The sequence below is a fragment of the Dermacentor albipictus genome, chromosome 10 (genome assembly GCF_038994185.2).
Source record: "Dermacentor albipictus isolate Rhodes 1998 colony chromosome 10, USDA_Dalb.pri_finalv2, whole genome shotgun sequence".
NCBI classification, from domain to species: domain Eukaryota; kingdom Metazoa; phylum Arthropoda; class Arachnida; order Ixodida; family Ixodidae; genus Dermacentor; species Dermacentor albipictus.
Window position 1 is genome coordinate 30,244,195 of NC_091830.1, and position 10,878 is coordinate 30,255,072.

A 10,878-nucleotide genomic window follows, 5' to 3' on the forward strand; every position below is an offset into this window, starting at 1 on the left:
CTACACCATTCATTACCTACACTGAAAAAAATGTTATTGCTCAAATTGTAGACCCTAATATCAAAGGTGGTTATAGTAAGCCGCAATGGCTGCTCTGCCTTCATTCTCGCACGTGTCGGAAATTCTCTCTTAATTCTATAAGCAGGGAAAAGCGCAGTAGTTTTAACGAAAGTTTTCGCAGGGAGCGTATGCCTGCAATCTAAACTAAGTCCCCACGTGATTTGCACACACTAGGGCCTGCGAACAGTATACTGGTTCCATCCTGAAGGCATCGCTCTAGGCGGTCTTGTTTGCGCCGGTCACTCAAGGTCAATGGGGCAAAGGGCATTCTACGAACCCCATTAGGGTTAATTCGGTATTTGATGTGTGTTCTGGGCCGTTTTGAGGCTCCTCATGTGCAGTCTGCCATGTTGGGCGTCAGTAATATTTATACACCCGTCTTAGAAAATTCGGAAAAACGTTATGCGGACCTCACGCAACCCGGGAGTCAGTGGACAGTAGCTTCTTTTTGTTTTTCTAACGTGGACACTCGCATTATTGCTAAATGTGTTGATGTTATACGTCGTTACAGTAATCTATATGATAGGTTACGGTATGTAGATAGTGTGTTTATGTTTTTATACGCTGTGTCATGCATGTGATGAACTTCATTGCAATGTCATCCTCTGGCGTCTACGTTGGCGTTGTCTTTTCCTTGGCAGCATCTCCGTTGCATACACAGGTTGGTTCAGCGAACACTTTCAGAAATTCTTAAAGGTTTTCAGTGGCGCATATTAAGGTAGACAGCTCGAACTGGGGGACACTATTTTCATAATCAATTGAAATGCATAATTCAAATTATCGGACCTCGGGCGGGTGGGTGCTATTAGCTTCAGGAGACGAACCGCTGTCTTGGTTCTTGAAAATCTCCGAGGCGACATCTTTTGCTCCTACCCTTCTTCCCTTGCCTCAGATTGAAGACAGCGTTGTTCAGCGTAGCACGCTTCCGTTCACCGGAGAAAAAGCAACTGACGTCTGCAGCGCTTCATCAGACGTGGCCGCTGCATACCACTATGTTTGAATGAGGGGCACATTCTTCCGTTTTGCACAGAGCTCAAACTCTTGCCCATTCTTTGTGGCCCTAAAGGGGTGTACTCTACTGCCGTCTCGTTTTCACCGCTTAATTGTCCCCCCCAAAATGAACTTGTCGACCGGTAACCCGTTCTTCCTGGCGAAGGAACACTCCATATGTGTTTCGCAGATGGGTAAGCCATTTACTTCAGCGTTGAACAACCACGCAAAACGACACACAAAGCAAAGTGGACCCACGTCTTATGGAAACCCATGCCGCACTTGGAGCTGGCAGGGCTAGCGCCAGGTCACTCCTGAATTCGCGAGACACGAGTCACGTGCCACAATGAGTCGGCGCTTTCAGAATGGCGAGTCACGACACGACCAGTGCGGTGGGAAATTTGCACTCGTGGAAGGGAAAGATATAAATCATCACGTAAGACGCAAACGCGTACTTTTGTGCGGCTAGACCCCCCAGGATTACTTTGCAGCGTCGTACAATTTTAACGTCACCGGTGGTATCGCGTTGATGGCGAAAGCGCGCGTGTATCTGATGCCCGCCGCTTATTCGAGGGGAGAAAGCCCACGGGTTCACCAAAGCAGAGCCTCCGACGGCTGCTCGCAGCAAAGGCTTCACGCTCTGTCCAGGTATTCGCGCGTCGATCTCGCCACTCTCGCAGTGTTTTCTAGAACATTCTAGCACAGGCGGCGCAGAAACACGAAACAGCGCCAAGGGGGAGAGTGGCATCTAAATGTTCGGACACCACGAAGCTCTCGAACAAGAACACGTGCATCTAAAAGGGCAACGGATGGGTGCGTTTCTCTGCACACTTCCGTAATATCTTCAATAACAGCATGCGGTAGAGTGTCACGGATGTTTCACAAATCGATTTCATCGATTGCCTCGGACCACCTGCCTCGCTTCCTCCTCAGTTACTGACCGCATTTTGCAAGACGGAAATGACGTCACACGCAGACGGGGGAGGACGGCGCAGTGGATTCGACGATCCTGAGCTATACGTATAACGGGACGTTGAACTAGCGCGTAAAAAATGACACGGACAGGAACATGAAAAAGGCACACCGAAACGATTCCCGGAGAAGGGGGTAAAACACTTAATACAGTAAAAGCTCGTTAATTCGAACCGCAAGGGGAAGCCGCTTCAGTTCGAATTAACGAAAGTTCGAACTAACGAAAGTGAAGGAGGGCAACAGTACAGTGCGATTTGGAAGCAGTAGGGCATGTCAGGAATTTGGCGTGTCAGAAAGTGATGGCGTGTGTCGCGGGCACACGCCATCTTCAAGTCGAAGCTCTGGGTCCGACTGTGCCACACCACCGATGTCCACCGAAACGAACGTTAGCCGAAGCTTAACACCATCACAATGAATCGCGACGGCCGATACCTCATAAGCTGAAAACAAAAGTGCACAACCTATGAAGACTGCCGAGACAAAGACGCTGAACATGTGAAGGTGGCGAAGGCCCTGATTCGTTGGTTCCTGATTGCAAGCGCAGCTGCGACGTACTTGATTCGCTGTGTTTTGGAACTTGCCGTACTCCGCACGGCATGAATCTCCGCACAACATTAGCAGCTGTACAAGATTTGCGAAGCCTCCGAGATTCGCAACGGGCAAGAAGTCTCGGAGGTTACGTAGAACGGGGAGGCGGCAGCCGCCGCTGCCTTCTGGCTGACCCCGCGTCGGTTAGATTTTTTTCCGATTTTGCCTTCTCTCGCCGTTCTCTCCGTTTCGGAGGCAATACAGCCTTGTGTGTAGGCAGTAGGCGCGTTTCTCTGGCCATGTGCCAGGCGAGCGTAGTTCGAATTATCCGTGAGGGAACCATCTCGCGTTCGAATTAACGGACTTTTTTATACATAGACTTCTGTGGAGCTTGGCCGGACCAAATCGTACAGTTCGAATTATCCATAAATTCGAATTATTGAAGTTCGAATTAACGAGCATTCACTGTATAGCAAGCAGCCCGTATCAAATCAGTGGTTAGGGCTTACCCTAGGTCCTTGTGTTGCATCGCGGTGCGGTGGGTTGTGCTTGACGCTGGCGGTTTGGCGGCATGCCGTAGCCGAACGACGATTCATGGCTGTCGAGTTGATCGGAATCGGAGCTGTCACTGTTCGACAGCTCCGAAGAGCTGGTGCGGCTGACATTTCCTCCCGAAGACTTTGTGGCAATGGTCCGGCATGGTCACCGTTTTCACAGTTTTCGTTGACTACCATTTACGTCACACGAAGGGGTTCGCTCGACTGCTCGGCCTGATGTAAATGTTGTTGCGCTGTTTTGCTCGTTTAAAGTTAGTTTCGAATTTGCTGATAAATTCCACTATCTGATACGTCATACGTGACAGGAGGGTCTCAGGAACATGAAAATGCCGTTACCCTGCTGCAGTAAATATAAAATCGCCGGAGTTGCCCTCAAAAGAGCTTTTGACGTCGAAGGTGTTCTGCAACACGGTACCCTGAGACCACGAGCCTTCAGCGGAAGAAGCCCGCTGGCCCAGAAAACTGGTCAAAAGCCAAAGACAACAATCCGCGCATAAATAAATAAATAAATAAATAAATAAATAAATAAATAAATAAATAAATAAATAAACCAAATGAAGCAGCTCATAGTTTGCTATAAACCAGTGCGACTGTCTCGAAGGAAAATTTAACAAAAGTTCCGGCGCAATCGCTGCATTCAATATGTGCCATAGTAGTCAGCGTACTGGTTACAAAGGCAAACGGGGCAATAAAACGTGCTATATTAACGCGATAGCGTTAAGGAGCTCGTGTCGCAGAAAAGCCGGTGTCGTCGGCGTCGGTGTCGGCGTTTTGCGGCGTTGACCGTGAGCGATAAATCACGGCAGGCACTCCATAAATAAAAAAGCAACTTCCAAGATGGGCTGGGTGGGAATCGAACCAGGGTCTCCGGAGTGTGAGACGGAGACGCTACCACTCAGCCACGATTTCGATGCTTCCAAAAGGTACAAACGCGCCTCTAGTGAATGCGGTGTTGCCTTCGAAACGAGCCGTGGAAAGTTATACTGTGGTGTATATCGGTAATTATGACCATGTAACTTACAGAAGTCGCAATTACACGAGTAGCGAAGTGCGTTTCGCTGCATTTCTTCTGCGCTTTCCGCACACGGAGAGCCATCTTGCGGCAAACACAGAAGACCCCCTCCTCTCCATGTACGGTGCTGCCCCGACAGATGGCGCGCCACGCGTGCATTGGAGTAAAGCCCCTCAATCTCCCAAAGTAGCGCCATTCACTTCCCTCCTCCTCCGCTCGGCGCGGCCTCGACGGTGGCGCCGCCGGCAGTGGGCCTGCCGTAGCAGACGACGGCTAGCACGCTACGGGAGGAAATCCGCGGAAAAGTTCGTTCGAGTCCTGCGGAGCAGTTTTTTCAATCTAGATCTTGCTTTGTCAGTCGGTAACTGGCCTTAAGAATGTTGTGTCGGATTTGCGGAAGAAATAGAGAAAAGCACCATTATTCAAGGCGTATTTAAGGCGTAAAGCGCGCGCACGTTGAAAGTTCGTGTTGCTGAAACACGACACAAGCACGCGGTGTGCTCAGACACGCGAGTAATTACCAGAGTTTCAGGTTTTGACAGCGTGAAAGTATGTGCACGTGGTTTCGTAGGTTAATTTACGTGCCTGCAGAATGCTTTTGTTCGGCCGGCGCGTGAGAGATTCCGACTGTCTGCGGTCAGCAATGCCTGGCAGCAGGGCCGTTTCTGTTCCGCGCCTTTTACAGATGTACGTAGCTCATACACAGGTTGTGGTGGCCATGAGCAACGTTTTCACACATAGGCGGTATAGATAATTTGAACAACGTACAAGCATATGAAATCGTTATTTATTTATTACAGTGCAAATGGTTAGAATTTGATAGAAAAAAAAAGAAGGAACTTGATGGGACAACTGGAAAGAGGTTCAGAAAATAATTATCCCCCTCCCCTCATTGGCACCAGCAACACTTTTGTTGAATTGCTAATTTTATCTCTGTATACTACGTGCGTCTGTATTCTTTTGCGTTGTAAGTTTTCACAAGGAAGCAGTGTTGCGTTAACTGGAACAGTCAAGGCACACAAGACAGAAACAAAGTTGATTCTTGGGTTTTACATCCCAACACCCCGATCTCATAAGGCACGCCATAATGGGGGCTCCGGATTAATTTTTTTCCAGCTGGGGTTCTTTAACGCGCCCCCAATGCACTGGACATGGACCCGTTTTGACACGGGCGTCAAAAGAAGAGGTTGGAGGAGCCGTGGCACTTACTTCACAAAGCCGCGAGTTCTTTGCCACTTGCTCGAAGTCAGCCCGCCCGATCTTGTGAATCCACACTTTTTTTCGTTTTGCGTTGCGCCCGGCGGATGGTAAAGCAAAAAGCTTTTTGCCGTCACTGGGTCTGTTGTGGCAACCGTAGGCGCAGCAGCACGGCATCACAATTAAGCACTCGGCCCTAACCCATTGTATAAAACTACCGCGCTCCTTCAAACCGCCTGCCGTACTTCCGTCGCGCAGGCCCAAAAGTGGGGGTCGCAGCGCGCTGGAAAGAAAAGATATACAAAAGCGCGGCGCCTGCTCTGCGCCGGAAAGAAAAAAATATACAAAAGCGCGGGGCCTGCTTTCACGTGACACAGATTGGCCAATGGGGGGCGGAGGAGGCTGGGGCGACAGGAGGAGTGGAGGAGGAAGCGCCTGGGTGAGCGGGGTGGCGGAAAGATCTAAGAATGGCGCTACTTTTGGAAAATTGAGGGGCTTTAGCATTGGAGCTGTCGCGGCTCGGACTCTCTCCCCTGACAACGCTTCGCCTTGCTCCCTCTGTAGAATCAAGCGTCCTTCCTTTCTTTAGATCACTATCTCTCTATCTCTCTGCTCGTGCCGATCACGGCGTTTGGCTGGCGTGCATCATTTCCCCCTCCGGGATACCGAGTTCTTTGGTTTGCTCCGCTTGCACAGGCGCACGTTTCGTTGCTGCGCCGAGCACCGCGTTGCTCGACCATATGGCTCGACGCTCACCGCGTCTGATGCGGGGCGCCTCGTAAGTGATGGCTGCCCTGTAGCCCATTGTCTTACACCCATTGGCGGGTCGACGGGAACGCTATCGCGTTCCACTCTTGAAGGCGAAGCTTAAGCGTCCTCCAATTTTTTATGTACCGTGATGCAACAATACGTGCAGGCAGGAACAATGGGACGATCTTATTTATGATTGTTCCATGGTTGTTAAAAACGACCGGTGGAGAAAATGGTTAATACGCCTACCCTTCTTACACAACACGCGGTTGCGTGCGCACCTTGCATTTCATACGAGGTTCGATTACTTTCGAAAGGGCTTTGCAACAAACATGTGCTTCGCGCTTTCTTCAGTGCATCTCACTGCATGGCTCGGTGCACAAAAGTTTCATATTTAGGTTAGGAGGGCAACTCTGGCGCGGGGGTCATCCGACCATTGTGGAAATCCCTTTGGATACTAGTCTTCAATTTCAAGTTATATTCGTACGCCGAGGAACAAAGTCGCCTCTATCGGGGGAATCCCTACTCCAGGTAATATTGGTCAGTGGAGTGCGAATATATATTATACGTGCGCGTGGTCGTTAAAGCACGTATGCATGCGTTTCTGTATATAATCACAATGCAAAAAATGATGCTTTTTTCCGTTCCATACGCGCAACCTGGCCTTCTGAGGTAAGTTTGAGTAGTCTCGTGGTGAAGCCCACACATAAACTTTCAAAGAGCCAAAGTTTACCTGTCAAAATGATCAAAATTATATTTGCCAGGTAAAAAAGAAACGCGCTCGAAACACACAAGAATACTCTGTGAAGACAACACAGATAGGAGGTTAGTTGCTGTTATTCTTTGGGCTGAGTGCAAAGAACATTTAAAACCATAATTAAGCAGATACGAGTCCAAGAAGCGACTTTTCGATGTCGCCAATACGATACCGTGCCCAGTTACTTCATACTAAGCTTCCGGTGGCTTCATTCGAGCGTTCGCTCGGTTTTAAATCGACGAGACACTTTAAAACTTCCAGGAGTTTTGCTGCCACCACTCCTCAAACTCTTTTTGCTGGAGGACTTGGAGCTCTCCATGCTTCCGGTCTTGGGCTTGTTGCGTACCATCCTCTGTGCGAGGGTTCGTTTCATGTGATCCATGGACATCCTGCTGGACTCTGATGCGCGCCTGGCCACGATTCGTGCTTCTTCCACCACTGTCGTGCGTGGCAGGACGCGAATGACGAGAAGGGAGACGAAGAGGAAAAGTCCCGAAACGGCGAATACCACGCCTTCGTGTCCGGCTGGCTTCAGGACGAGGGTCATTGCTGCGCACATGGCCGCGATACGCCCGAAGGCAAACGCCCAGCATGCGACACCAGCGCGCACTGACGATGGAAAGAGTTCCAGGACGTAGGTGAGACAGTGTACAAATATTACGTTAGAGATGCCCTTGGAGAGGACGAGTAAGGCCTTGCTGATAATGACGAGTCCAGCGCCCACCGCCACACTCAGCGCGCATTGTATGACGCCCGTCAACAGGAAGCATAAGCTGAGCACTCTGACGAGGGCGACGCCGGTCATAAGGTAGTGCATCCCCGCGTACGTCGCCATTGTGACGACAACCGTCAGGAACGGGATCCAAATTTCGTTATAATGCGCCGTCGAGAAGGCATCGAGGTAAAAAATAAAAGATATGGAGAAGCAAACGGCAAACATCGCCAACGCACGACGCCGTAGGGAGCGATAGTCGACCAAGTCTTCCATATCCGCACCATCGCGACTTGCGTGGTTCTTGATCTGTTCTCTCAGCTTCTCCACGAGACAGGCCGTGACAGGAAGTGGGACATTGTTGGTTTTGGCAGCCTCCATCATGAGTGCTTCGGCCGCGTCCAGTCTTCCTTTTGCAACGAGCCAACGGGGCGACTCTCGGGCGGTGGACAAAGCCGGGAGCAGGAGAGCCGTCGGGGCCAGGAATATGACCTGCTTCAGACGCCAGTCGATGACCATGGGTTTGATGATGACACTCCAAACCTCACATGACGTCAGGCCCAGAGCCGCCAGGAGGAGCACTTGCTGCGGCCTGTGCTCGTGCGTCATCACCTCGAACGGTATGAGGCAGGAAAAAATCGCGTGTACCGTGACAATGGCCCCGGTAAGGACGCGCACCACAGCGTAGCTGACGTATTTTGTCGCCGCGAAGGTGAACACCGTGCAGGTGACTACCGCTGCGGCGGAGGACAGTAGCATGAGTCTCCTGCCGACATAGTCAACGAAGGCTCCGGCTAGGATAAGGGAAACTACTGCACCGGCGTTTTGCAGGGCGACGAGGGTGGCTGGCAGCAAACGTTGGTCGCACACCATGTTCCAAGAGCTCACCGCAGAGGCCTCGGCCGATCTAACGTCGTAGTCCCACTCTTCACAGGGCAAGTCGCGTGGGTCGCTGGTGTTTTGGAAACATCGGCTGTGCCACTCGTCGACCCCGGTTGGCACAGCGCCGATTTTGCGAGGCTCAGCGGAATCGCCGTGTTCAGCGGGTGGCTTGCAGCGTTCGTAAATGCGGCAGCGGCTGAAGCGTCCATCGGCCTCGATCGGTATGGCAATATTCTTCCAATCGGCTGCAGAGATGTTGAAACCGGCGAGCGGCTTGCACCAATGGTCGACGTCTCCAGTGATAAGGGAAATCACCACGGTTTGGCAATTAGCCGAGAAGACTCCTAGAAGAACGAGGACGAGCATCCGCTTCTGGAAAGGGCCGTGACCAAACGCTTCCTCGCAGTCAAACGACTCGCTTGTGCGAAGATCGGCGCCGGCCAGTCGGTGGGGTAGGAGGACGTCCATCGCCCTGTTCTCAGGGGTGGCTCAATGGGTTTAGTAGTCCTGAACAGTATTGGAATAGAAGGTTTTCACGAAACGCCAGCTGTGCGAACCTGCCGAAAAGAAGGTTTCTTCTTCTTCATCAGCGCGAGCACTTTACACCCTGTCAACGTGTCGCGCGCCTTTCCACGGCGTTGGCATCTCCGTTTACTACTTGAAGAACAAAAAATTGTTCATTTCACATTGTCCTTTAATAATTAGATTACCATGTTTATCCTAGTAACCTGTCCTATTAGTCTGGTGTGCTGCTATCTAAGAACTATCCCATGATTGTCTGAAAAAAAATATACGTTGGAACTCTTTTCATGATTAATGCAAATGTTGATGCGAATAGCACTGAAGCGATGTGTAGGGACACGTGGTCTGGTCTAATTTTTCCCTTCTGTGTAGTCGATTCGTTCAATTTTCTGGTAAGGACATCTTGACGTTTCTGTTGCTCAACGTTCCACACTGAATGAGCGCTATTGCCCCATTCATTACACTACTTTCTTCACACTCGACGGTTATTGATGCTGCCTTTTCCCCTTCTCTGTAGCTTACTTCTCAAATTTTATGCTGGCGATAAGTAAGCCCTTGGCTCTTCCTTTGCTTGTCTATCCGGGAACCTGCGCAGTGGCGCATACCCATTCTGGGGGACGTTCACATACTTAGTTTCACATTTGAATTTGCACATACCGAATGGGCGAAGCGGCATATTCGGGCACATACCCAGTGACACATGCCCAGTTGCGCATTTTCAGGGGCCCAAGTTGTCTATCCTTGCACATGTCTAATCATACCCAGTGGCATATACGAAATGGCCCAAGTGGTCTACTCGCAAATTACCCATTCGGAGGCAGAACGAAATCGCACACATACCCAGCAGGCAAAGGGGATGAGGGAACATTCCTAATGTGAGATAGCAGAAAAGACGGTCGGTCTTTTCAATCAATCAATCAATCAATCAATCAATCAATCAATCAATCAATCAATCAATCAATCAATCAATCAATCAATCAATCAACAAGTATTCGTCGAAAAACTTACGAATCGGAAGAAGATTTAGACCGCGCCTTTAAGTGGCCACACGAATGAAGGCTCCTTTTCGCTGCATGGACTTACGCGTAAATTAGTACTTCCGGAAAACTAAGTTAGTACTTCCCAATTGCATAAAACCTTTAACTACAAGGACAAGTGGACACAGCCATGAATACTCTTTATCGCCGATTTTCGCTAGAACCAACACACACAAGTACACTTTTTTTCCTCGAACAGTGTCCGAATGGAATTCCTTGCCCTGACAGATTTTTGAATCCGCCGACTTTACGGAGGAACTCGAGTCACATATTGTAAACTCCTCGGATGAACATTGCTACGGTCTTCGTGTTCTGATGATTTTTCTTGTTGTTGATCTAGTCTACATTGAATGTATCCTTTGTAGCCTCTCCTGCTAGGGCCAAATTACTGGCCTGCAGTACTGTGTAAAAAAAAAGATAAGGCGGTCCGATTGTTTCGAAGGAAAATTTAATAAAAGCTCCGGTGCAATCACTGCGTTCAAAAAGTTGGCTATAGTAGACAGCGTACTGGTTACGAAGGCAAATGGGGCAATAAAACGTGCATTATTTAGCACCGTGATGCAACAATACAAAGAGGCAGGAACAGTGGGACGATCTTATTTATCATTGTTCCTAGGTTGTTAAAAGCGACTGGCGGAAAAAAAACGGTTAATACGCTTACCCTTCTTACACAACGCGATTGTGTGCGGACCTTGCGTTTGATTTGTGGTTTGATAATTTTCGAAAGGGCTTTGCGACAAACATGAGCTCTGGTCCTTCTTGACTGCATCTCACTGCATGGATCAGTGCACAACTGTTTCATATTTAAGTTAGTAGGGGAACTCTGGCGCGGTGGTCGTCCAACGATTGTGAAAACCAGTTTGGAGTTTGGGCTTCAATTTCGAATTACATTCGTAGGCCGA

At 49.7% G+C, this 10,878-nt stretch overlaps 1 protein-coding gene across 1 annotated transcript; it reads right to left on the reverse strand.

The window, feature by feature from the left end:
• Positions 1 to 7,031: 7,031 nt before the first annotated feature.
• Positions 7,032 to 8,885, reverse strand: LOC135912220 (solute carrier family 22 member 7-like). Its single transcript, XM_065444598.2, has one exon. The coding sequence runs from the start codon at positions 8,883 to 8,885 to the stop codon at positions 7,032 to 7,034; it is 1,854 nt and encodes a 617-aa protein (XP_065300670.2).
• Positions 8,886 to 10,878: the final 1,993 nt, after the last annotated feature.

Excerpts from the sequence above, each read along its gene's own strand:
- LOC135912220 (XM_065444598.2), bottom strand. The coding sequence starts at position 8,885 with ATGGACGTCCTCCTACCCCACCGACTGGCCGGCGCCGATCTTCGCACA.